The following is a 27,874-nucleotide window of genomic DNA, read 5'->3' as shown; positions in this document are numbered from 1 at the left end:
GCGAGTGAAAAGCACGCGACGGCAAGAGTCGTCTCGGACACTGCCGCCTGCTTCTTTTGAACTAAAGTTTTGTCGGCTTCACGCTTGGTGGGATTTGTCTATTAAAACGAGGCTTTTTAAACGCTGTTGTAGATGTTAGTCCCCAAAATTATATCAACATACCGTTACTCATAACTTAGCCTTAAAAGTAACTAAATAGGTTACTCGTTCCTTTTTTTCTAAATAACTAATTACGTTACTGTTACCTAAGAAGTAACTAGGTAGACGTAACTCGTTATTAATAGCGCGTTACGTACATGTCTACACTAAAGACATCAATATTAACCACGCTTGTGTTTAGTAATAGTCTTGGTGTTGTTATTTGAAGAAACATGCAAATAAAACAAAGGAGTCGAACCGGCTGCGTAAGTGAACATTAGAGAGTTTTCGGGAACCGTGTTTGCACATCTGACACGGTGCGATAGTCCCTTCGGTACGAACTGCGCATGCGCTACGGCAGAAGTCTCCCATATGCGCAGTCAGTGGCGGATCCTTGGGGGGGGGGGACGGGGGGGGGGCGACAAGGGCGGCCGCCCCCCCCCCCCTCCCCCAAACAAAGTCGACCCCCCCCCCCCCCCCCCCTTCTCCCTTCTTGGAGGGCAATTTGCCATTGGAGGACCCCCAGTGCACAAGAAAGAATGGGAGAATAGTATCCTTACAAATTTTCCGCCCATCCCAAAATGGAGTTCTGGATCCGCCCCTGTGCGCAGTGCGTATACCTTAGGTCCCATCGAACCGTAACGGGTGTGCAAACACGGTTCCCTAAAACAAGCTATAATCGAGCAAACTTTATCTTGTACGGGCAGTCTTGCACGGTACCCATTACAAGATATCTAATCACTTATAATCAATTACTTTTTGTTGTCATTTTGTTTTCATTTGATTACCTTCAAACCGGCAGAAAAAGCTGTCGTCTTTAAAAACTGAAGTAACCGGCAAAGTAACGGTCTTTTTTTTTAAGTAACAACCAATTGCTTTATTTCTTGAGCAATTCAGTAATCTACGGGAATACATTTTACCCGAAAGTAATCGTATTCAATCGCTTTTTTTTTTTTTTCGAGTAGAGTACAAGACTCGAGTAGTGTGCAAGACTTTACGAAGGACTTAGCTACGAGGAAGCGCTATAGTGAAGCCTGTTCAAGGTTGTGGTTCTATACAAGTACTCAGAGCAGCAGGGCGTCTCTCTCGAATACCCGTTTCCCGGTACGCGCTCACTGCCTTCCGTCGTGCTTTGGCTGCGCATGCGCTCTGGGGTTTCAAGAGACGCCGGAGCGCTGTCGAAGGTATAGAAGATGGCGCTGGAGACGGAACAACTGACATACCTGCCTGGCACTGCCATCCCGTCGGCGACTGTATGGTACACTACAGAGCCTGACCGTGTTGTTCTGTCTCCCTCGCAGAGCCCCCCAAGTGGGAAGTGGAGCCGGAGAACGCGGCGGTTGTTCAGGGCAGAAACGTTCAGCTCCAGTGCAGCGCCAACGGAACGCCGCAGCCGACCATCACGTGGATGATCGCCTCCGGTCAGTGGCGGCGTCAAACACACATTTTCAGTTTGCTGCAGTTATGGCCGCCTCTAAAAAACACTCGAGTGTTTTTTTTTTTCTTTTTTTGTGTATGTGTGTTTTTGTGGAAGTTTGTTTTTGATGGCATCTTGTTTGTGGAACTTTAGTTAATAAAACGACTAACTCGCAGCAATAGAAATGCACGGGCACTGTTTTCTCTTATGGAGAAGGGAAGGGGGGGGGGGGGGGGGCGGGGAGAGGGCTGCGCAGCTTCGAAGCCGCGCAGTCACACCACGAATACATCACGGAAAAAAGACACTCTGTAAACACAGACACTGTTTCAGGCGTGTTTTTTTTTCTCCCTGTGTGAGGGTCACCAAAAAAAAAAAATGACTGCCAACATTTCGAATCGTTTATATCTATGATGAGGCGAACATACGTGAAACAAATGCCTCAGAAAATTCTGTCATCGAGTCTCCAGCAAACGCCCTGTCGACTGTATAATGTGTGAGTGTATGAGCAGCTGCACTGCGGCTTCAGGGGACACGGTCAGATTAATATGTCATAGCTAGCGTATCATGTACTTTTTTTTTTCTTTTTTAGAAAAAAAATATTTTGCATTTGAAGCGCGTGTACAAGATTAATAATGGGAGAGGAATTAAAATAGTGCGTTCCTACCCTACCTAAATGTGCGAAAATTAAAAAAAAAAACGTCAAGTTTGACAGTGCTGAACTTTCCTTTCCTCTTCGTCTGCGCAGACTCTACGCGCGAGGAGTTCCTTCCGCTGTACAACAGCCACAAGTACGGGCTGTTCCCGAACGGCACGCTGTCCATCCATCAGCTGGAGCCCGAGGAGTCCGGCTACTACCTGTGCAAGGCCTCCAACGGCTTCGGAGAGGACCTCAGCAAGCTCGTCTTCCTCACCGTCAAGCGTGAGTCACGGCCCATGTGTGCGCCGCAAGTGGAAGTAACGCGATAACTGCGGTTAAAAGTGAAATTCGTCGGAAAGGGTAGGCACAAGTCTCATCCCTGCTGCGTAGTTAAAACGATATGAAAGAATAAAGCGTACGAACGAGTATGCGTAACTACGAACATTCCATCTATAGCGGAACTCTGAGGTCGACTAACGTATTTTGTTTCTTCCAATCAGCACGGATAAAATGTTCCACAGAGTTCTAATATTGAATTCATCACGTTGATCTGAGGAAGAAAGAACATGATTTTAAGTCACGCAAGCCCCCACATTCGCATAGGCAGCAGTGACATGAACAGATGCGCGCTCACCCACGGCGTGCAGAAAGGGACACGGAGAACCGGACGTGCAATTGCGAAATACAAGTTCACTCGCACACGCAAACACGGAAAAAGGCGCAGAAACGCTCTCCCGTACAACAACATACGCACAAAGGCAATGACGAATTCACACGAACGATCGAACGGCGGGCAGTCCTTTAAACTCGCGACTAGGATACAAAATGGGCCACGCTCGACCGGCCACGCGATCCCGCAATCGAAACAAACGCTTCGTTCACCAAACCGATCAAACCAGGGGCTCGAAATCTCCACAGTTTCCAACTTCGTCCGGCCGTGCTTCGTGCTCTACAGCAAGAACTTACGACAGGTTTACTCCGAATCTCCCGCCGCCAATCACGTCTTTTAAAGAAATAAAGAGAGACACAAGACGACCTTTGCCCTATACTACTCCAAAGACAGCTAAAAGAACCCAAAATGTCAGAACAGCGGCACACAGAAAAGAGACGGGCCGTCTCGAGCAAGATTTCCTCCACCATCGCCAAGTATATAAGGCCGACGCTGCCTGTCACAGCTCCCTAGCTTCGCACCGCCACGCATAACTCCCATCTCCGTCTAGGGAGAAGGGGAAGGAAGGGAGAAGGCCGAAGAGCCTCGATATTTGAGAGAGGGAGCGACATAAACTATGGGAGAGCGCGTGTGCAATTTAAAGCTGGTCGCCTCCTGCGCCGACTGATTGCAAATGCGCGTGCGTCGTCGGGTGGCGAGGAGGAAAGCAGGCAGAGAGGCTCAGACGCACGCAGACGACCGACACTTTCGCCACCTCCTTCCTAAGCCACGTGACCCTGTTCTCGATGTTGGAAGCACTCTGAATTAGAGGCTCTCTAGGAGGAGCAACGAAGCGCCTGCACTCTCTTTCCCTCTCTGTAAACGGGATCTCCACTCGCCAAGCGGGCAAGACTCGGCTTTGATCCCCGGGCATTCATCGGGGAGTCCCGTGCTTGACGCAAGACAAACACGCTTCCCCCGGCAGCCCGCGCTTTCACCCGCCGTGCTCGGAGATTACGGGGCCTTGGGGCGGGAGACCCCTCCGCAGCCCGGGAATGAATGTTCGCGAACGAGGCGGGATGAGCTGGGCGGACCGCGCCGGTGGGGGACCGCGGGCGCCGCGCCGCAGGGAACGCTCCCGAGTGTCGGCACATCGCGTGATCGCCATCACTCGGGGTCGCTTGTCGCACCACAAGGCCGGCAATCTGGCGCAGAATCTGCGTTCAGTTACTCTTCGCGATAAAGCTGAAGGCTTTGGGGGGAGCTATAATGTAGATGCGTGCAAAGTTTGCGAGCTTTTCGTTGATTTTCCTTTTTTTCCAAGAGAGGGGCCGTGGGCCCGGCTAAACAAATCGTGTTTGTGCATTCTAAAAAAAAAAAAAAATCCTTGTGTGTTTATGTTTTTGTAAAGCACTTGGAAGAGCGAATTGCTGCAGTCTGTGGAAAGAACTCGAAGAATCACGAAACTGAAAACAAAAATACGTTTGGAACCGAGAAAGAAAATGGCCCGCGCTGCGACATTGATCGCGACGTTCCACCACGTACTTACACCCTGCGAAGTTACCGACAGTTTTATTTTTCACATATCGGTAAGCGGTGAATAAATATACCTCGGTCATGTTGAAACTGTTTTTGTTTTCCTTTTTTTTTTTTTGCGGAGAAAGCGATTAGACATGTTCAATCAACCAAAGTAACATTTTTTTGTACGTTCCTATCGTCGCAGTAGTCCATAGTATTATTAATGTTTCCTATCGCAGTAAACCAATTTCGTACAATGATTGGTTAAATGAAACCAGCCACGGTCAGTGAATTCGCCGTAATCCTGGGCTTTTTTTTTTTTTTTTCGTGCGTAGCTGGAACACCGTGACGGTGGCAGTTTGGCTCCTCTTCATTTGTTCTATCGGATTGTGAAGTTTACTGCAGTGGAACTTAGAAGTTGTTAATGACAATGACAAGTCTGATGCGCCTTTGCTCCCTATTAATATTTCATTCTATGTTAAAAAAAAAAAGCGTATCAGAACATTTTGTTTTTACCCCGTCATACATTCTCGTCCCCAATAGCACGTTTCCATCTTCTTTATAATCGCGAAAAGGGTGACTTGGACCTATTCTCTCACCACTCCCTTCACCCTCGTAACGTTTAAAAGACATTCCTTGGCATCTTAACGAAACGTCTTTGGTTTATCCTGTCTTACAAAATTTTTACTTTTTTTTTTCTAGTGATGTTTTTTTTTTTGTTTTTTTTTTTTTTTAGTTTTGCATGATGTCCACACTTCTAAGGACAAAAGCTGTTTGTGACCGCAGTAAACGATGTAATAAACTAAATAAAACCGAGTATGATCTAGCGAAAGATCGCAAGCAACGATGCATCGAAAGGAACCCGGAAATAACTAACTGACGTTATGCCCGTCAACCCCTATATGAAAAAGAAAGTGATCACAAAGCTAGGTAGCTTCCTGACACTAATTTAAAAAAAAAAAATTAAACGTAAGTTTTCTCAGTAGTAAAAGCAGTTGACTGAGTTTTCTCAATGGCCGCGGCCCAAAATGCACGCCTCGCTTACTTATATTCCCTCCCCTTTCATTCTTCTTTTAGCTTTTTCTAAGTATCCCTTTTTAAAAAAAAAATAGTCTAAGGCATCGGTCTCATGGATGAAATAAACGGGACATACGTACTACCAACAAGCATTCCGAAACGTAGCGATAAAAAAACAACATCGCACCACGTCTGAGTTTTCTGCTTGAGCTGCCCAACCTGCTGCTTATTAATGCATTCCTAGTCGTCTTTTGATGACGCTACAAGAAACGACGTATCGTACAAAACAGTGTAAGTTAAAATAAATTCCCTAAAAAGAAGATGAAAAAACAAACATGCTCGGCCGTCTTCTTCCTCTTGCGAAACCAGCGACAGCAGCGCTTGAGCGATCCGTGATGGCAGGTGGCAACACCTGCGGCGTGATGAATGAAGAAAGCCATCACTGCGTCGACAGACACACGACGCATGACGGTGATAAATATAAAGAAAGGGGGCTCGATAAAGATACTAGACGCACGAAGGTGCAGAAGGCGCACACAGTATACACAGCAGGCAAGCAAGTAACAAGCGAGACGTATGTGGTGTGGATGGTGGGAGTTTTCTCTCTTGCCCGCTGGTCTCACTTCCACTATACACTCCGTGCGACGCGACTGGCACGCCGCCGCGCGGCCGGTACCGAAGGTGGGCAGTGAGTACTCCAGAGAAAACGAAACCGAAACCACGCCGCGTACGTTGGTACGCATTGAAGTCGGAGTGGTGCGATTGCGCTGGGTTCACAGCATGAAGTGCTGCCTGTGCTGCGTCATTAAGTTCTTCAATAGTTATACGTCGTATCTCGTGGAGACGAAGTTTCACAGTTTTTCACCTCGCCGATGTTTTGTGGGGCAGCGACAACGATAAAGCCGTGCCGTACGACGCGAGAAATTTGGTGTCCCGATCATGTCTGCCACTGTGTCGGCACGGCTGACATATTCTACACTGCCGCTTTGCGCTCTGCGTTTGTTTTCGTACCAGTAACGTCTACATGTGTCAGCGCCGATGGGACGAACTGAAATGCCATCCCACACTCGCGGGTATGCTGTGCCAATCTCGTTGGAGGAATGCCCTCCAAACAAGTTTCGTCCCCATCGTACGTGTCGATGATATTTCCGGACAAGTATGGCACGCAATCTGCACTTCATGAAGAAAGATTCGAAGAGTAAAAAAAAAAGTGACAAATATAAATCTAACGAAAACAATAATGAAACTCGGAATCACTGGAGAATCGGCGTTTGAGTATGGAAGTTTATGTGGTGTGCTTTCTTTCTTGATCAGCCTCCTTCTAGATGTGGAAACGCTGACACCCCGAGTTCTGTAGACATTTTTTTTTTCTTTCTCGGCTTTAGAGCCACCCATCGCAAAGTGGTTCGAACTGGAAGTACCGTCCACTGGCCCCTTCCTACCAATAAAGTGTGCACCTCCCACGATGAGTGGTAGTATCTGACAGCCTTTGACGGTAAAAGCCAGTTCCCATTTAGTTACGCCGCCCAAACTAAATTTCCACCTGGTTTCGCTATGCCAAGTATTTTTGTTATAATAACTGTTGTGCCAAGTGACGGTCATGTCAAAGTACCTGTGCGCCGAAAATCAGCACCTCGCACAACAGGTTATTACACAACAGCTGACCGCAAAAGCCCTTGGCGGCCAAACCGTGTGTTGGCCGACAACTTTGTTTTCTCGGCTTTGGAACCACCTTTCGTAAAGTTGTTTCAATTGGAAGTAGAGTCCACTAGTCCCTTCCTACCTCTAAAGTTTCCACCCCCCCCCCCCCCCCCCGATTAGTGGTATTCTTTTGACAGCCTTTTCATGGTCAAAACCGGTTCCCATTGAGTTACGCCGCCCAAACCAAATTTTCATCTGGTTTGCCTATAGCACCTTTTTTTGTATAATAAGTGCTGTGTCATGTTACTGTCAAGTCCAAGCACCTGTGTGCCCAAATCTGCACTTTGCACAGCCCGCTATAACACAACATTTTGGGTTCAATATTGGATATACCGTACAGCTTTATTTCTTTATTCGTTAGAAACATAACTTTCACACCTGCTGTCTTAATCAAACTTGGCACAGTTCGTGCACAAACTTAGTGAACATCTCACTCGCCTCCAATATCATCGTTCCAGCAGTCCTACGTTTACAGCGACGAGCAAAATAAATTTCCCACTCAGAGCAATTATGGTGGCGGCCGTCTTTATTTATTATTTATTTATTTCAAAATACTATCAGTCTCTATTGAGACTATGATAGGGTGGGTATACAAGAGTTGGAGCGATTTTTCGGAAAATCGCTCCAACTCCTTTTTCGGCTGCAACTAGAGAATTTACCCCTAATAACGACTCAAACTCAATATATAAGAAGTGGAGAACAGCTAAATGCCTTTCTTAGGTTTGCCCCAGCACTCATGCAATGTCACCCTCAACGTATCGGCTCAAGAAGCAAAAGTTTCGTCTTCGCGCGCTTCCGCCGCCACAACTCGGCATGCGAAAAGGCGCCGCAGGCTGCTGAACGCGCCTCACGGTCGAACGCCAGCTCCTCCGCTAGCGGCGCTGCGCGCGTTTTTCAAAGCGCCCCCTATAGTTCCCGCACGGAGTGTATATATCCCTGAAAGACTCGCAGCAGCAGACTACTAAGCAGACGACGCCGTGGTAGCAACTATCACCCCCCGCCCCCCCCCCCCTTTTTTTTTCCTGGGAAAAAGGGGGGGGGGGGGGTTGGGATCTCCTTTGGGAGTTAGGGAAAGTAACTTTATTTTATTTCCGCTTTGGTGCACTAGCTATCGCAAACAGCGTGTGTAGTCTGGACCGAGTCCTCCTACATGTACTGCAAGGGTGGGGGCAAACCGGGATCCGGAAAAAGTGGGCGGTGCTTAAAAGTGAGATGCATAGAGGGTGATTCTGGAAGAGCGAGCTGTCCGTGTCAGCTTACTCAAGTAAACAACAACAGCGTAGGATTTTTTTTTTTTTTCATGCAGACTTATGTGATCGTTGCGTTGTATACATATATGCACCCGGAAGCTTTACGCGATATACTGAAGGAGACATCTTCTTGAGCCTGCGGACGAATCGTGGCGTGGCTCTCATTTTCTCAATTTGATTAATGATATCCAAATAGATTTTAGGACTAATAGTACGTTGCTTGTCACAATGGACGTAGTGTCTCTTTACACTAATATACCGCATGATGAAGGTATTCAAGCAGTTCTTAATATTGTTAATGAGAACGACCTCACTGTTAGTAAAAGCGTCTTAAATATTTTTATGCACTTAGCTTTAGAGCTTAATAACTTCACATTTATGAATGAGCATTATTTACAAATACATGGCGCAGCAATGGGATCTCGCTTCTCTCCCTCCTATGCAAATATATATATGATGTCTTTAGAGGAGCGGCTACTTAACTCCTTCCCGCATAAACCCCTTTTTTATAAACGTTTCCTAGACGACATATTTATAATTTGGAATAATGGGGAAGATAAGCTCTTTGAATTTATTAATTTTGCCAACAATTTTAATCCACATATTAAATTTACGTATAAATACTCTGATACAGAAATAGAGTTTCTAGATATTAAGGTAAGGCTTACTGAAAATGGTTTGAAAACAACCTTATATCGAAAACCTACAGATAGACGTCAATTTCTACATTATAAAAGCTGTCATCCAATACAAAACAAAAAAGGTATACCATACAGTCAAATGCTACGCTTAAGACGCTTATGTTCAGAAGATAATGATTTTGATATAAAAGCTAGAGCACTAGGAGAGGATTTCATTAACCGTGGATACCCCTTACCGCTAATAAATAATTCTATATCTAAAAGTCGAGCGATCTCTCGGAACGCGTGTTTAGTAGAGCGGCCGAAAAGAAATAATCATGAATTACGACTAATCTTACCTTACCAATCAAAACTTCCAAACATAAACAATATTCTTAGACGACACATGAATATTTTACACATGGACACAGCTTTAAAGGCAGTTATCCCTCGACCCCCTGGTATAGCGTTCAAGAGACCACGTAATTTATTAGATTTATTTAAACAGTCCCGAAACTCCATCGGACGTAGCCTGGTCCCGATTGGTTGCACCAAGTGCAATCATAACCAATGCAGTTTATGTGGGGACATAATTATAGCTAACTCTATTCGTAGCACAGCGAATAACTTTAATTGGAAAATAAATGGTACCTTTGACTGTAATTCGGAAAATGTTATTTATTTAATTCAATGTAGAAAATGCCAAATTCAATACATAGGAGAAACTAAAACAAGCATAAGAAAACGCATGAATCTACATAAAAGTCATATACGTAAACACGTTGCCGGACCGGTTTCCCGTCACTTAAACTCCGCAGGACATAACGGACTTTCTGATTTTAATTTTATTATACTCCAGGGGGGCTTTCGAACCACCAGAGATCGAAAAAATAAAGAATCTGAATTTATCTATAGATTTAATACTTTAGAACCGAAGGGCCTTAACAGTTCGAAAGGATCATTGCCGTCTTTTTTTATGGACATTTAATTGAGATCTTCTAATCGGTACCGCACTGTTGCTTTTTTTTTTTTTTTTTTTTTTCTTCTCGCTTCATCGTTTAATGTGACACGAGCAAACGCGTAACATTGGGCCTCTCATTGGCTTCACATGACACCAGGTATAGTTGGGTTATACCCAACCACATGTCCCAAAAACTGGTTTTATGATAAGAATGGCAGTAATAATATTATATTTAATTATTTCCATAGTATTTATTGCATTGGTATCAAGATATATTAAACTTTTAAGCGAGAATTTAGTTGAGTAGGCACCCGCTAAACGGTAAGCATTTTTCCAATTAACTTCTTCTTTTTTCCGGCCGTTTTTTCTTTGATTGAAAGAAAAGGAGAACGAAGTCTTCTCACTTGACTGACGAAGAGCCTACCAGGCCCGAAACGTTTCACTGATCTCTTTTTTGGCAACCTCCTCGGCTAACTCCTTTAAGGGCTATTATTGTGTTGAGTATATATATATATATATATATATATATATATATATGTATATATATATGAGTCCCGGGAACATATGCAGATGAATGAACCGTAAAGACGCTCGTATTCGGACGCAGCTCATGGGTGGGAATAGCTTCCAAAAGCTATGAACTTACTTTCGTTGCATGGTAGCACGCAGTGACTTTGTTTCAGCGCCTTTTGGGGAAATCTAAACGAAGAGATTTTATCTTAGTGAGCTCTTCACCGACTTCAAACGAACTTGGTCCTCGAAATATATAATATACCCCTTTCGAAAGTGTGCCCTCTGTTGGAAGCTGTGGAAACTGGAACCCCTACACGATGGCGAAAATAAAAGACACCGCCAATATTAGAACTCTAAAAGCTCCACTAATGACACTTCATTTCTAGCTTATGTAAATTTACAATACCAAACTCTGTGATGTCGCTGGTTCCGCCATTGTGCAGTGCTTCAAACTGTCTAGCAATGAGCACGGGACTTTTTAAAGGGGTCTATAAAGTATGGTGGGCTAGAAGGGGGAAGTGTTTCGATCGCGCTTGCGAAAGTGACTCAGTGATTCAGCATGTGGAGCTGTGGTGGGTTATAGCGGACCGGAGTGAATAGCAGCGTCACTCTGCACTACAGGGAGGGTGAAAGAAGAAGTACACCGAGGATTCACAGGCCCACCATAACTACAGGTCTTCATTGTGTCGAGCTCAATGAGCCGTGACCAATTTTGTAATGGCAAATAAGAAAAGATTGACGATGCGGCGCTTCACGATTGTGACCAAAGGTAAAGACATTTTCTTCTTCTTCTTTTATCGTACAGAGTACGGCGGAGTGCCGTTGTGGCGCTGCAGCGAGCTTATCGATGCTAACGCTGCGTGCCAAGCAGCCTTGCCATTTTCTCCCGCTGGACGAAGTGAGCGATTGTCGCGCCCTCTCTTCCAGCCCACCGTATATTAGAGATGCCATGAAATGATTTTTCAACTTCTCTTTCCTTAGCTTTCCTCCTCGACCAAAAAGCAAAATGAGAATTCACCTGGTCGTGACGTAGTATTTTACCGGATGCGATGACTCTAAGCTTCCGCCGTGATTTTTAAGCGCACCATGGATCTTGTCATTCGCAAGTGGTGGAAAGTTCTGTGATGAAACTCATTGGTCTCGAAAACGAATCCAAATATTCGTCGACGAATTGATTGTTGACGAGCGCATACGTCCGAATGTCGCGGTGCTCTACTCCAATGCGTGAGCTGGGTTTAAATTTTTACGTACCGAAAAAGCTGGCTTTTGGCTTTCCACCCTCATTTACTAGTTTTCCTTTGGCCCACTAAACGATATGCGATTAGTTAAATACCAATCTAAAATCATTTATCTCAGCCCCAAATTTATTTCATTATTCCATTAAACAATACTTTTCTCGGATCAAACAGTTTCCAATCGTGAACTTTCCGATTTTTTGTCTTCTTTTTATTGCCACTCGAGTCCTAACTTCCCTCCTTGGGTTTTCGCTCCATGCAGAAGCAATAGACTACTTCCATAAACCCTTGCATGCAACACTACGCGCATTGCGCTTTGGGAACTCGTTGGCCAGGGAGGAGAGTGCCATGGTTTCGGTTTCGATCCACAAGAGATGATACAAAGAGAGTGGATTATTAACGGCGGTTATCTCATGTTTTCTTGTCCTTGAAAGCGTAATCTTTGTTCTCTAAACTAACCTAAGTGGCCTGACCTCGAAGCACAAGCCCGAGACGTATAGCTTGTCTTAACACATGCTTGTTGTATTTTTTCGAGCCTTTCTGTTAGCGTTTCGCGGTATGGTGATCGAGCCAGTGCTGTGAACTTCGACGCTGCGAAGCTCGGGGACCTCGCTTGTGTACGAGACAACACGCTATAACAAGCAATAAGTACGCGTACTTCGAGCTCGCATTTTTACATTAGTGTTGCTGGTCAGGAAGTTTTTTTTTTCTTTTTTTTTTGTATGTCCGTAGACGAAATATAACTTTTTTGCAATTAAGTACTGTTCTTTTAATGGTCCTGAGTACGTCAGGTAATACTCGGAGGCGCCAATGAAAAGCTCAATTTGAACACACTTCTTATCTCTTATCTGTACTGACCCGCAGCACTGCACGAAGCGAAGTCCCGACCCGCTTGCATTCCACTAATATTCAACATCGGGTATGCCCATAAAGTTATGCTGCAATCATCTTAGCACATGCAAACCTTTTAATAAAAGCAAAATTCGAGCACTTCCGCCAAACGAACAAAATTATTCATAGGGGATTTGACGGCTACTAATGGCCATAATATGTGTTATGTGTTTGCTTTCTTCCTCACTGAGTATGCCGAGTTAATTTCAGACACACCGTTCAGACACAGATCTGGGGCGTCAGTAAAAGTTCCTCCAAAAAGGCGAGGAGTAGGGGACGCTTGTTAGAGCCTCCGTCGTAGCTAGCCGATCTCAGCGTTTGTGAAAACTTAAATCTCCTATCATCATAAAATGTGAGTAGGAGATATACGATGACACGAAGAAGACATCCTAGTAACTTTTGTGCAGTAGTGACGTCGAATTTATTGCGTTTCCTTAAAAGTTCATGCGTCAACGCTGGGCTCAACTTTGATACTCCTGTGAGGATGCGGCTTGCTTTTCGCTCAATGAAGTAACAAGAAGCGGACGCTTGGCAAATAAAATGCGTGTAATGCTTAAGGTGACAAAATTTCAGCTGTAGTTCACTGGTGGTTGACGGGATTATTGAAATTGAGCTCAAAGATGCATACGTGGGGTGAGGTGACTAAGTCACGACTTACTACGATTGCATACGCACGCGCAATATCTGGTGCTTTGCAAACGAAGGAAAGTGCCCCGGTCCTCGTTTTATATCGCCCAAGAATGAGTGTATTATACATTCGTTAAAAGTCAGACAATCGAAAACGCAGGCAGCGCATTCGGTCACGGCGTGATAGCATGACATGAAGCTGCTTAATCAAAACCGAAACTGAGTGGCTAACTAGTTCCCAGAGTGCACTGCGTGGTATTTTGCCGCGATGGGGCGCTTCGATTTCGGAAGAAATCCATTCGCTGAGCCGGAGCGGGCAGCCAACTTTTTATTTCAACGCTTAGTCAGCCCCGAACTGTTTTTTTTTTTTTTCTTGCTCTTCTTGACTTTTTTGTTTCTCCTCATCTTACTGGTTTTTGCTCCTTCTCGAATCAACTCAACCAAACTTCCTCGATAAGTCCGCTCCACGCAAGTCATCTTTCGTTTTCCCACAAGCCCCCCCCCCCCCCCATGCCGTCTATACAACAAAAGAAACAAACAAAAACGAGAAAGAAAACCCAGAAAAAAAAAAAACACATTCGAGTTTAAATAAAATGTTCCCCTCTCTCTCCAGCACACGCAGTGTTTTCGGGGAGTAAGAGTCTTTCCGACATCGACAAATGTCACCCCTTATTCCTCGTAACGCTTCGTTCCCCGTGGCACTAAACTCAGAATAGCTCCGCTTATAAATTTTGTATTTGTTTTGTCACTATAGTATCCATGCAGATCGCCCCTACGGAGTCCCAAAAGGCGCTCTAGAATAAATTTTAATTTGCCCCCCCCTCCCCCTATTTTTGCGCGAGACCCCTTAGGGCCCGGAATTAAAAGCACAAACGACTTTGGCGTCACATCCTGTGCAACTCTCTCTCCCTCTTTCTCTCTCTCTCCTTCTCGTCATGGAGTGGAGTGCGTCTGTGTTTGCGCATTTGGAAGAACGAGAGCGAAAGTCCTAAGAGACGGAGAGTGTTCTAGAATGCATCTCTCCTTCTTTTCTCCATCTCTCCCCCCCCCCTTTTTCTCTCATTAAATGTTAACGGAAATTAATTGTCGACATTCGTCCTGGCCGGTTTGCTCTCCGCCGACAAAAAGAAAAATCAACAGCAACTGACGGGTGAAACATGGAGCGTGTAGGAACGGCCTGTTTCCCTCTCTCTCCAGAATAAAACTGTTTTTTGCTTCGTTTTTGTTTTGTTTTATTTTTTTTTTTCTGATCGAGAAACGCCCATCGACAACCGCGTAAGAGTCTAGCCATCAATTGTGTTGTCGCAGTGGGAGCATGCGTGACTGTCTGGCTGGCGTTTACAGAGACTCGTATATTCTGAATGGACTCAAAGAAAGCACGCCTAGAGAGCCTTATAAGCAATGGATCTCTTTTACATATTGTATTCATTTTGTTTTCATTTTCCCCTCACTCGGCTAATCTGGATGTGTATGCGTTTGTCAGGACAACACTGGGCTCTCCCACTTTGTTTCGATCGTTCTTCTAGGCGAAAAAAACACTCGCACATACAAGTTGACGTTTCTTTTATATAATCGAAGTTAACGTTACTTTTATATAATCAATTCGTTCTGTACGTCTCAGAATTGTGTACACTGATCCCATTGTCAACGTCGTGCGAGCTGAATGTATGAAGTCTCGTCCACGAATTATTAGTCCTGTCCTTTGTCTTTATTTTCGTTTGAATTCATTGTTACGTCCCTGGGCATAATTTCGGATTCACGTATTAGTTATTGACTCACATATATGTTGTAAGGCTACATCTACTCCAGTGGGATACAAATAATCGTTTAACATTTAGGGGTATAAACCATTTTCAATACACGGAACATTCCTTGTCTTCGTTCAAGTTACTAATTATTAAAAAAAAAAAAAACGTATTGCAAAGTGTTTATATATGTCGACATACAACCACTGTTTGGTCCTTGCGAGTGCGTTCGTAGTACGTTTTTATAAATACAGGAAGGGGCACACAATTATATGCCCTGTTTCAGGTTATTGTCTATTCTATATGTATATCAATAGGAAACAAATGATATAAAACAACATTCAGGACGAACATCATTTTCAGTGCCACGAAAAGATTAAAAAAAAAAAGGACGTTTCAACTAAACACACGTATCCATCATCGAAATATCATAACTCTCTGCGGCAATTCTCGAATCTATCTCCATCTACCATGCTCCAAAACCAGCAGAAACGCATTAGCACGCTACTTACGTTCATAGACTGAACTCTATATACGTTTGACTATAATATAAGGCGCTATCTGGGGGTATACACGTCACTTGTCGCGGCATTTCGGTAAGCGACAGACTTTTCTCAGAGAATTTAGGTTCTCGCGAGCCAGTAGCGATCGCACAAACGATTCCAGGATGAAGAACATCTATTTTCAATCAATTCGTCGGCCTTTCAGAGCAGCGGCTTCTCCGATATTGACCCGACCCCAGTGCGCCGCAATTTTTGTATACAATCCACTAACAACAATAACGTGAAAACCCGAGAATTCAATTGTTGTAAGCAATTATCGTTGTATCTGGATTAGAAACTGAGCGTTTCTAAATAGCCTAGGAACTCTATAGAAGCTAATCGTTACAAGCTGTTAATCGTTATATATATATATATATATATATATATATATATATATATATATATATATATATATATATAAAAGCGGAGCGCGTTCCGCAGGCCCCAGCGACAGTCGTTGAACCAAAAACAGGCGCGGTAATAACAACGTTACTAGATTACCTCAGTTGTAGAACTGCCGCCAAGGGGGTACCGCCGCCCCCCCCCCCCTTTCCCCCCTCCTCACTCACTTCAATCCGCCTCCCGTTCTTCGAAGCGCCATCTAGATTTTCGCTTATGAACTGTGTGTTCCATGGAGTACGGAGAAGCGCCATCTAGACGCTACATTTCGAAATATACGTGTCCCTTAGAATACACTGCAGTTACCAAAGAGCCTTCCGGTGTGTCGAACGACGGGAGGCGAGTCGTGGTGAGTGAGGGGGGAACTGCCCTGCAAGCAGCGTCCATGATCAGTTCCGTAACTGGGCTAATCTAATAACGTTGGGTCACAACAAGGAATTGCAAAGCAAACGGCCATAAGTACCCCCCCCCCCCTCCAAAAAAAGAAAAAAAAAGTCAAACGAACCTGAGAAATCATTTTAATCGCTTATATATTCATTGAATATGTTTTAATAGTAAGGATGATACGATCATGCAATGGCAACTGACATCTAAAAAACTCGCGTCGCGTTTGAGTCAAAAATATCGTCTGCTATTTGTCGCCGGCTCTCGGCGCCGTATGTTTCTTAGTTGGCTGCAGTTGGCGCCGCGGCATTGCTTGAAGACCAGTGGCTTCCTGTGTTCGAGTAAAAAATTTTTTTTCTTCTTTCTTTTTTTTTACTTTTTCTTCCGGTAAGTTTGCTCTTTGCAAATTTTATTTAAAAAATGCACCACCTGTGGGCAACGCTGCATAAAACCGTAGCGCGATAGGTTAAGAAACCGACTTTTACGCTCGATTTAAAAAGCCTGGCCGCTATTTCAGACACTGTTTCGCAGTACGTCCGACCGGAGCCGACGCCACCACCCGATGTGGGAATCGGGCGGCGCCAAAAAGTGCACCGTCATGACGCTCGTCGTCTTTGTACGTTTGGTATGCGGAGAACAAATTTGTCTTCTTCAATTGCAGTGGTTGCAGTGACGTCAGAACGCCGAACTCTGATTGGTTCCGATTGGAACAATAGTGGGTAGACCTCAGTGCTAGCTGCCTTGAGGTCTACCCACTATCCTTCGATCAGAGCCAACCAGAGTTCGGCGTCGTTCTAACGTCAAAACAATCCCCGCAAAAGAAGCTGACAAATTTTCGCTCCGCATATCACCGGCTAAAACAATCACGCACGGGAGAACAAAACAACAACAAAAAAAGTTCGGGATCACAGCGGATTTACTTAAATAGCCACTGATGGCAAACGCACAAAGACGACGATCGCCGCGTGACTGTGCACTTTTGAGCGCTGCCTGGTTGGCTTCATCGGATCGCTCGGACTTGATAAGTTTAAATATAGCGCTCACGCGTTGTAATTTGCCGTGTTTTCGACGACACCTTTCAGGCTCCGATGACCGCATCACGCTGGATGTGAACGGACGTGCGTATATACTGTACACGGAGAGGCCGACGTGAAATTTACTTCCGCGGTGTCGAGCATGACGCCGTTACACGTCTAAGCGAAACCTCGACTGCAGCTGATAAACATATCGCCCAACCACTTCCGATGTATCCGCTCCCAAATCTCCGAGTCGGGCGACGGGCGGAACGACGAATTTTTGAATTCATTTGAATCTGAATAGCCTTACTTTATTGTTTCTCGTTTTTTCTTCTTTATTTGTCTTTTTGTTTGACTTTTTTTCTTCGTTCCTTTCATAGCACTCGAATCGCTTCGCGACGAGAATATGGTAACACTAAAAGAAAGAAGTTACAAAAAAAATAAAAAAATACTGAGTTTCGGAACGAATTCAGACTGAAGTCTGTTTTTTGCTATCTTCTCCCGGGAGGGACTCTAATTAATGCAATATCTCTTTCCATCCTTACTTTTTTGTGTATTTCTGTCTTACTTTCGTTCTTCCATAAATTATTTAATTTGCCGTTTCACCGAGACTTCTTGGAGGAAAAAAAAAAAAAACGAAATATAAAATCCAGAACGTCAAATGATCTTACGTCGGAACTGCTTAATTCCACTCTTGCGACTTCTAAAAAACTCCCCGTTAAAAGAATATATAGATCTACATTAAAACGTCGTGCGATCTTCTTTTTCTTTGAACGCACTTCCGGCCGTCACCGGTCGAATGACTCTTCCGCCGAATATATCATCGCATGGACTCGCTCGCCCGGGACCGCGCTGCTGCCAGCCCCTGTGACGCTAATTCCTCTAAAGCACAATGGGCAACGCCATTGTGTTTTGCGTCTCACGAAAACAAAACAAAAAAAAAATGCACGTTTAGTTTTAACGTGTTCCGACGTCTTGTAATTCGGGCGCGCGTCTCCGGTGTATTCTGGGTTCGGGAAGACTTATCCTTGCAACGGGCTCCTCGTCCAAACATAGCGTCCTTCGTCGGTGAATGAAACGCATATATTGTACAACACTTCCGTCGCGCGTTCGTTCGGGGCCGAAATGACCCAATTGTGCTCTAAGGATGTCTTAAGTTTCGAAACCGCGTTTCGTGTTGCAGCTATCACTTGTCGCAGAAAGTGCTGTTGCAAACGAGTTTTTGGACGTACAGCGGAGGAAGGGAGGGGGAACACTGTATACACTTCAGTTTGAGGGTTGGTGTCCTCCTCCGGATGTCGGACACTACAATAAAAATGGGGGCCTGAAAAAAAAAAAAGCGTTCACTTATTAGAATGTCGTCACACCGCACATACACCATACAAAATACATGGCGTTCGCTGGAGACATGATGATAGTCACACCCCTCATGCACTATGCAAAAGACAGGTTGTTCGCTGCCAAGCATGATGACAAAATCATATCTGCGAACATGCCTCAAGCAGTTTCGAAACACGTTGTGCTTCGAACATGTCTGCAGTAAGTTCAAAAGCATGTATGATTCTTGCTTCGCGATTGGTTCTTCGCTGTTCAAGCCGTAATCTGATTGGCTGTGAAACGATAATGAGATGCACGGGATTCGACACGTCCCGCGTTTCTTAGGTTGTCGCCGACTTGAACATAAGAGAGTGAGGCATGAACGGCCGTACACACTATATGAAGGAAACAATTGTAATATTCTCGTACCAGCATCGCATTTGACAACTATACATTGCAGATCGCGAGTGACTTTTCATTGCTGTCTTTCTAAAGGATTGAAAATTAGGCTTTTGTTTTCAATATTGTTTCCTAATCCATGCAGGAATCGGCAGACTGATTACGATTATTCGTGATCCTCGAGAACGAATAAAACATTATTATAAAGCGCGTTTTCTTTATTAAAAAAGAAAATACGCTTTAGTTTTTACTAGTTTTTTAGTTCGTTTTTTTTTTCTAATCATGCAACGTTTTTGGTTAGTTGCTTCGGATTTTGTGGAGCCGTGGCCGGCGACGTCACATGACATCACATGACGCCAGAATGACGTAATAGGACATGACGTCACGTGATCTATACACTAATTGTTTCCCGGCTAAATTTAGCGGGAAAATTGACGTCGCGTGACCTCACGTCAAGCGACCCGTCACGCTACCTATGCACAAATTTAGTTTCTCGGCTATTCATCATTCCCCATACTCTGTGGACACAGGCCGATCCGACGGGGAGGGTCAATAAGTTAATGAGTCGTTGAGTCAACGGGGTGCAGAGACCTGGAAGCACAGCTCGAGAAGAGATGCTTGGAGGTTACTGGCGCAAAACCAAATTGCGAGACAATTCAATTTGTCCCGCAATTTTTGTTTTAATTGAACACTATTATATAGTTACTGCGATAATAATAATAATAATGTTTTATTTTTTTCTTTAGTGCCCATAAGCAGCTGTAACGCCTTTTGTGTGGTGCACTGTCATTTCGTGTTTACAGCAACACTATTTAAGATACAAACATGCACAAAATTACACAGGTACAAGGATACAAATACAAGCTTACAGAGCCAATACAAGCTTACATTAATTCTTGGTTGGATAAAATATACTTTTTCAAGGGCGACTTGAAAATAACAAAATCAAGAAAAATATCAACATCACAATCGCATATAACATTATAGGCAGACTGCATACGACACAATGGCGATGATTCCCAAATTCTAGTAGGATAAAATGTTAAAAAATGGCGACTAGCTCTGAATGGCACATGAAAGTCTAGATGTATAAGTAAATTTTCAGTATTAAGAGTACCATGCACTACCTTATGAAGAAAATTAATAGAGAGTTTTAGAATAGGGGGCCCCAACGCTTTGGGTAACCCAAAGCTTTGGGGTACCCAACGCAACGACACCTCACGCAGCGTGCTTATAGAATAGGGTTTGTGACGACGCAACGCCGCACGCTCGCCTTTTTCGCATGCAGCGCCATTGTGGACAACGAACGAACTTCTTAACAGTGAAAAATTATTAAAACGCAAAACATTTGCGCCGAAACGACACTTTATTGTGGCTTGCGGTTCAAATAATAGGGAGGGTAACACCAGTTGGAACGGCACAGCAAGGCCCATCTGCCGACCGTCTCTGAATCAGAAGATTTACTTCTCTGGTCAACAAGAGAGTGCACGCCCTCAAATACCAGGCTATCATGTGAGCCAATGGAATTAGCTGAGAACTGGACGGGCCATTCCCCGGTCACAGGCACGACGCTGGTAGGTGTAGCTTGCTGTTAGCTCATCCTGTAGCTGAAGCAGCACGACAGTTATAGAGAGTTTTATAATCGGGGGTCCCAAAGCTTTGGGGCCCCAAAGAAATAGGGGCTCAGCACTGCGCATGCGTAGAACCCAAACTCCGTTTGGGGTTTTGGGTTGGCTCGCGCCCCCAACGTGAAATTCAAGAAATAACGTGGGGCCCCCAATTGCTTGGGGCCGGGTTGTATATCGGCAAACATGGCGGCGCCCTTTTCGCTCGCTTCGGTGCAAATTTGTCATGGTCGCTGCAGTATTAGCCAATTTCATTGCCAATGAATAGTGCAACCGGCTTTCGCTTTGCTTAATCTCGCTCCAGTCACAAAGAATGAGCGGTGGGCTCGCCCCATTTTAAAGATCGTACCTGATTCTGGCCGTTCCTAAGCCTAAACATACGTCGTAACTGTTGACATGGTGACGTATTGCTACTCTGCGGCTAAAGGCTCGTTCACACAGACCCGTTTCTTTCTTTTTCTTTCTTTTTACGTTAAGTTACGAAAAGTAACCGGGAAATCTGTGCTTCGTACTAAACTGTGCCAGCAGCAGGTCGACCCGGTCGCGGTTGGCCCGCGTGGGGAAATTTCTTCCGATTGCTTCGGGGACCCTTTCGGCCATTCAAGTCTATCTCCTGGAATCCTGGAATGAGTTAGTGGCATACACTTCGCGTAGCACATAAATGTCATCGTCGATCGAGAAGCGAACGCGCGCGGGAGCCTTCTCTTCCTCCATTTGATTTTGGCCTTGGATCGGCCTCGACTCGTTCGGCCATCCCATTTCGGGTGTAGCCGAAACAATCCAATCCGTAGCGCTCTAATTTGGCGCTTGTTCTCGTAGTAACATAGAGAGTTGAGCTAGCTTGTACATAGAAGACATACCTAAAACAGCGCACAAGCACAGGAGGAAGATAACAAAACACAGGAAGGGGCGCTGACTCCCAACTTATGTATTGTGAAAGAAAGAGGAAGAGGAAGCTTCAGATATGAAGCCCACGTTGTTGTTTTTCTTTCTTCTTTTTTCTCATCTTTTTTTCCTTCGTGAGCTGATAATGTCAGTTTTCTCCTTTTCTACTGCAACTTAGTAATTTATATGTTTTTATTCTTTCTTCTTTATACCTTGTTTGTGCGCGTGGGCTTCATGTCTGAAGCTTCCTCTTTCTCTTTCTTTCACAATACATAAGTTGGGAGTCAGCGCTCTTTCCTGTGTTCTATTTTCTTCCTCCTTTGCTTGCGCGCTGTTTTAGGTATGGCTCGTTCTCGATATTTTTGGGTGTGCGCTTTGACCATATGCAGCCGAAGATTTTGGCCTTCAACTATGCCGAGACTGAGACGAACGCGAGCGCGCATACTCTGCGGGCAATTGCACTATTTCGATCTGAGCTGGAGCGACTTTGAAGCCTTGAAATACTTGTTTTCAAGATGCAGGTGTCGTGCCACCGTGTAGCAATACGTTGCCATGTCAACGGTTACCGCGTATGTTTAGGCTTAGAAACGGCCAAAATCGGGGACGATCTTTAAAATGGGGCGAGCCCACTGTAGTGTTATCGCTCCTGCGGTAGAACCTAAGACGCGCGTGACTATCGGTTATCGCGCTCTACTGTCTGCTTCGAGATGACTCGTCGTAGGAGTGCTGCGCACGGTTGTTGTCATGTGACCTGATATGTGTGTATATATGTGGGTGTGGCAATAAACGGGGCACTTCTGGGTCTGGGCCCCAAGTTGGAAGTCTTGCCTTCATCCCAAAGCAAACGCGACATGGTGTCAGAAGTGGGATGACACCCCTGCTCTCCCTCGTCGTCGTCGTCCTACGCCCCTTCTTCGCCGTGGCTGCCATTTAAGTTCAAGCATGGTTGGCGACGAAAGCGGCACCGGCACGGACCAGGCCATTCGAGCTCCGTCGCAGCCGGGAGTTTTTCCTGTCCAGCCGCCCCCGAGTTTTAACTTCGACAAAACGGCGGAATGGCCCGCTTGGGTGCTGGACTTCGACGACTACAGGTTCGCCTCAGGACTGAACAAGCGGACACAAGAAGCACAGGTACGGACCTTGCTATACACAATGGGAAGGCAGGCACGCAAGATATTTCAAACCTTCAACCTGTCCGAGGAAGAGGCGAAAAACTATTCTCTGGTCAAGAAAAAGTTCGACGACCATTTTGTCGCGGCGCGCAATTTGGTCTACGAAAGCGCCCGCTTCCACCGTCGTTCTCAAGAACCCGGGGAAACAGTGGACCAGTTCGTTACGGCGCTTCACACGCTGGCCGACCGGTGCGACTACGGAGAAGTCAAAGAACGCATGGTGCGTGACCGCTTCGTTGTGGGCCTGATGGACGCCAAGCTGTCTGAGGCTCTCCAGATGGACGCGACGCTGACGCTAGCCAGCGCCCTTGCCAAGGCACGCCTGAAGGAGACGGTGCAACGGCAACAGAGGGAGCTTCGCTGCGGCTCGGCGGAACATTCCGAGACTGCCTCGTCAACGGCAGAGGTGGACGCAGTTCGCAGAGAACAACAAGCTACGGGGCGTCACCCGCGGAACAACCGGCGTGGTGGACACAAAGGCAACGGCGCTCCGAAGTGCTCATCGTGCGGAAGAGGTCCGCACTCCAGGTCTTCGTGCCCGGCTAGAGGAGCGGTCTGCCACAAGTGCGGCAAGCGAGGACACTTCGCCGCAGCGTGCTTCACGCCGTCTAAGGTAGGCGTCGACCAGGCTGGGAGACAAGGGACTACGAAGCGCGCGACCTTTATTGGTACTTTAGCAGGCAGTAGCGCGAAGGCTCGCACGGTACAAGTGTCTGTAAATGATACAGTTGTTACCGCTAAAGTCGATACCGGAGCTGAAGTTTCGGTGATTCCGACGTCATTCCCAGGATTACCAAGGCAGCTAGAGAGTTGCGATGTAATCTTAAAAGGCCCAGGCAACGATAAGTTGAAGGTAAAAGGACAATTTGTTGCCAACATTTCGTGGAAGCGCAGTTCCACTCGACAAACTGTCTTTGTCGTAGAATCTGTGAAGTCCGTCATCCTGGGTTTACCAGCCATTGAAGCCTTAGGGATAGTTAAGTTTGTCGACAAAGTATCGGTGGAAAAAGGCTTTCCTTCGCTGTTTCAAGGTCTTGGGACCATGGAAGGCGAATACTGCATTCGTCTTAAACCAGACAGTGTGCCTTACGCCATCCACACCGCTCGTCGTGTTCCCATCCCGTTGCGAGAGGCCGTAAAAAAGGAACTTGACAAAATGGAAATGAATGGGGTCATTAGAAAAGTTGAAGGCCCAACCGAGTGGTGTGCGGGTATAGTGCCGGTCTTAAAGCCGTCGGGTGAGGTACGCATTTGCGTTGACTTAACTCAACTAAACAAAAACGTAAAACGAGAACGTTTTGTACTTCCCACGGTTGACGAGACTATTGCCTTGCTCAGTGGAGCAGCAGTATTTTCGAAACTGGACGCTAACTCGGGATTCCATCAAGTCAGATTAGCAAAGGAATGCCAGCAGTTAACTACGTTCATAACGCCGTATGGTCGTTACTGCTTCGAACGATTGCCGTTTGGTATAACATCGGCTCCTGAGTATTTCCAAAAGCGCATGAACGAAATTCTTGATGGAATGCCGGGTGTAGTAAACATGATGGACGATGTGCTAGTATTTGGGTCGAATCAGCAAGAGCATGACGAGCGTTTACATCGCACTCTTGAGCGTCTTCACAAAGCCGGCATAACCCTGAACAAAGAAAAATGCCAATTCAGCGTGAAAGAACTGTCTTTTCTGGGTTTCTTGGTCAGCAAGGACGGCATACGGCCAGATCCCGCAAAGGTCCGCGCGATTGCTGATATGAAGGCGCCGACAAGCGTAGCGGAGGTGCGCAGACTCTTGGGTCTCGCTAATCACTGTTCGCGGTTTATTCCCAATCTGGCTGATAAGACAGCGCCGCTGCGTCAGTTGCTACAAAAGAATACAGACTGGATTTGGACGGACGCTCAGGAGAAGGCGATGGAGTGCCTGAAAAAGGCCATTTGTTCAGATAGTTGCATGGCCAAGTATGACCCGAGGTATCCGACGATCCTATCGGCAGATGCCTCGTCATACGGATTAGGTGCCGTTCTGCTACAGCTGCAGCCCAACAACGAGCAAAGGCCCGTCGTTTTCGTTTCTAGGGCTCTAACACCTACTGAAATGCGCTATGCGCAAATTGAAAAAGAAACCTTGGCTTTGACTTGGGCCGCAGAACGTCTGGAAAGTTATTTGAGGGGGTTGCATTTCACAGTGGAAACTGACCATAAACCATTAGTCACATTACTGGGAAAGTCTCCACTGGATTTGCTCCCACCGCGCATTCAGAGGTTTCGTATGCGCTTGATGCGTTTTAGCTTTGATGTGGAATATGTGCCCGGCAAGAATCTCGTGATTGCTGATGCATTATCGCGGGCGCCTTTACGAGAACAGCGAACGGCAAAATGCCTATCGGTAGAAGAAGTCAGCAGTTTTGTTGCAGGCTCGTTGTCAGAATTGGGCGAGTCTGATAGCTTCAGATCTGTTGCCGAAGAGCAGGCATGCGATGAGGTTTGCCAACGACTAATTCGCTACACTCGTGAAGGCTGGCCCAGCCTAGCTTCGTTGCCTGCAGAGTTAAAGCCTTACTGGCAAGAACGGGGAACGCTGAGTGTTTGTAAAGGCGTCCTCCTCAAAGGAAGCCGCCTCGTGGTTCCACAGTCATTACGAAGCATGGTCTTGAAACAGCTTCATGAAGGGCATCAAGGAATTGTCCGGTGCAGGGCGAGAGCGCTTGAGTCCGTATGGTGGCCGGGCTTAAGCTCACAACTTGCTTCGATTGTCACGAACTGCCGTGTTTGTGCTGAGTACCGTGATCAGCCAGCGGAGCCTATGATTCCAACTAGGACTCCGTCAAGGCCATGGGAACGGGTGGCCGCGGACATTTTTCATATGAAAGGAAGCAACTACCTTTTGGTGGTAGATTATTTTTCACGTTTTCCAGAGCTGTGTCGCTTAGAATCCCTCACTGGTCCCCATGTTGTCGAACAACTTAAAAGTGTTTTTTCGAGGCATGGTATTCCGGAAGTGCTGGTGTCGGATAATGGCAAACAATTTGTAAGCCAGGAGTTTGACCAGTTCTCGAGAGAATACCGGTTTAGACGCGTCACATCTAGCCCGAGGTTTCCGCAGGCAAACGGTGAAGTTGAGAGGATGGTAAAAACGATTAAAGGACTACTATTGAAGTCAAACGATCCCTTTTTGGCTTTATTAGCCTACAGGGACACCCCGGGACAACTAGGCAGCACGCCAGCCGAGCTGCTCATGAGTCGGCGACTCCGGACCACGCTCCCGCTCCACCCAAAGAAACTGGCGCCTAGTACGCAAAACCTGAAGGAGGTCCGTCGAAAAGACACTCTCCTTAGGGACGCCCAACGTCGCTTCTACAATAGGCGCCACGCGGCCCGTCACCTGCCGCAGTTGGAGCCCGGTGAGGGAGTCTGGGTGAAAGACCGCAGAGAGAAGGGCGTAATCCTTAAGCTGGCCAGTAGACCGCGGTCGTATGTGGTGGAGTTGGATAAGGGGGGCAGAATCGAGCGGAATCGAAGAGCCCTGGTCCAACTTAAGCAGGACAGAGAAAGTGTTGACAACAGTGACGACTGCTACGAGTTTCCGGAAGGGGAAACTGACGGCGGCGTGAGTGCAGAATGCCTGAGTCGTCCCGGTTCGATTGGCCAAAACAGTCCGCTTCAAGGACTCAAGCCTAATGTTTCGTTGCCAGCGGTTCCTCCGGAGTATGTGACGCGATCTGGTCGGACAGTACGCAAGCCTGAGCGGTACGGAGTTTCGGAATGCCGCGTATTTGATTTATGTTTGTTCTGAAGGCTGAGTAGACTGTTTGTTCTTTATGCCGTGTATTTGATTGTCTGTTTTGAGTGTACCTTTATTTTGGCTCTCGCTTGTTGAGATGGTATAGCTGATTCATGGTCACTTTATTGTTCATAGCGTTTCTTTGTTTGTAAAAAAAAAAAAAAAAAAAAATTGTGCTTCAGTTTTGAAAAGGGGGATGTAGTGTTATCGCTCCTGCGGTAGAACCTAAGACGCGCGTGACTATCGGTTATCGCGCTCTACTGTCTGCTTCGAGATGACTCGTCGTAGGAGTGCTGCGCACGGTTGTTGTCATGTGACCTGATATGTGTGTATATATGTGGGTGTGGCAATAAACGGGGCACTTCTGGGTCTGGGCCCCAAGTTGGAAGTCTTGCCTTCATCCCAAAGCAAACGCGACACCCACCGCTCATTCTTTGTGATTTGAGCCAGATCAAGCAAAGCGAAAGCCGGTAGCACTATTCACTGGCATTTAAGTGGGCTAATACTGCAGCGACCATGACGAATCCGCTCCGAAGCGAGCAGAAAGGGCGCCGCCATGTTTGCCGACGCAACCCGACCCCGAGCGCCAACCCAAAGCCCCAAACAGATTTAGGGTTCTGCGCATGCGCAGTGGTGAGCCCCTATTTCTTGGGGGGCCCCAAGCTTTGGGGGCCCCTATTCTAAAACTCTCTAATGTCTCTAACAGCCCTCTTCGTCAATAGCCTTTCAAGGCTAAATAAAGACAGCAACAAATCGTAACTAAAAAACAGATTCCGACCAATGTATCGGTCATAAATAATTCGCATAAATTTCTTCTGCACACGCTCAATGTGCAGAATGCCATGGCGTCTAATCGGCAAAAATTATATGCGATGTGATGACTCTTCCCTCTCCTTTCCGTCTCCCTTCTACCGCCTTCTAATCCCGGTTTTTACGCGGAGGATCAATTCGAAATATACAAGAGGTGTCCGTTTCTGTTCGCACCAATGAGAAGCATTTGCGAACTACAATCCAGACTCTTAGAGCGACTTCTTGGCTACGAAGTGCCCGATCGTTGCGTCATTTCACCTCACCCAAACAGGAGTCCCGAGTCCTGTCCTGAGCCTCCACCGTGTTTAATTTTGATTCATTACTTTGCCAGCGAGTATCGAACCGCGCAGACGTGAACTGCGAGGTGTTTTCGTGTAATCGATAGGCAGCGGTAGCGCACGGTGACAATGCATAGCGAGGGATCGATATACCTCTCGACGATTTCAACTCGCGCTCCCCGTCCGAATATTTCATGAGCGAAAGAAACCTGGCGGATCGTTTACAGGACGCGATCGGCTTCCCGCGACCGCCGGGCACGCCACAAACAACAAGGCGAGCTGGTCGATCATAAATATATTAGAGACGCATCCTCTTCCCTAACGACGGCCTAGGTTCGCATTCCTCTCGT

General features: G+C 46.1%; 1 protein-coding gene across 1 annotated transcript in view; it reads left to right on the top strand.

The window, feature by feature from the left end:
- LOC120836552 (Down syndrome cell adhesion molecule homolog) overlaps positions 1–27,874 on the top strand; it is a 120,227-nt gene that overhangs the window by 53,552 nt on the left and 38,801 nt on the right. Inside the window, exons 5-6 of the mRNA XM_042292585.1 lie at positions 1,440–1,589; positions 2,301–2,474. Of these exons, the coding sequence (XP_042148519.1) occupies positions 1,440–1,589; positions 2,301–2,474 (324 nt within the window). The remainder of the gene's footprint in view (positions 1–1,439; positions 1,590–2,300; positions 2,475–27,874) is intronic.

Source organism: Ixodes scapularis, unplaced genomic scaffold, assembly GCF_016920785.2.
Source record: "Ixodes scapularis isolate PalLabHiFi unplaced genomic scaffold, ASM1692078v2 PGA_scaffold3__209_contigs__length_174095766, whole genome shotgun sequence".
In the NCBI taxonomy this organism is placed as follows: domain Eukaryota; kingdom Metazoa; phylum Arthropoda; class Arachnida; order Ixodida; family Ixodidae; genus Ixodes; species Ixodes scapularis.
Note: the sequence above shows the minus strand (reverse complement) of the source record. Positions and strands in the feature narration are given on the sequence as shown.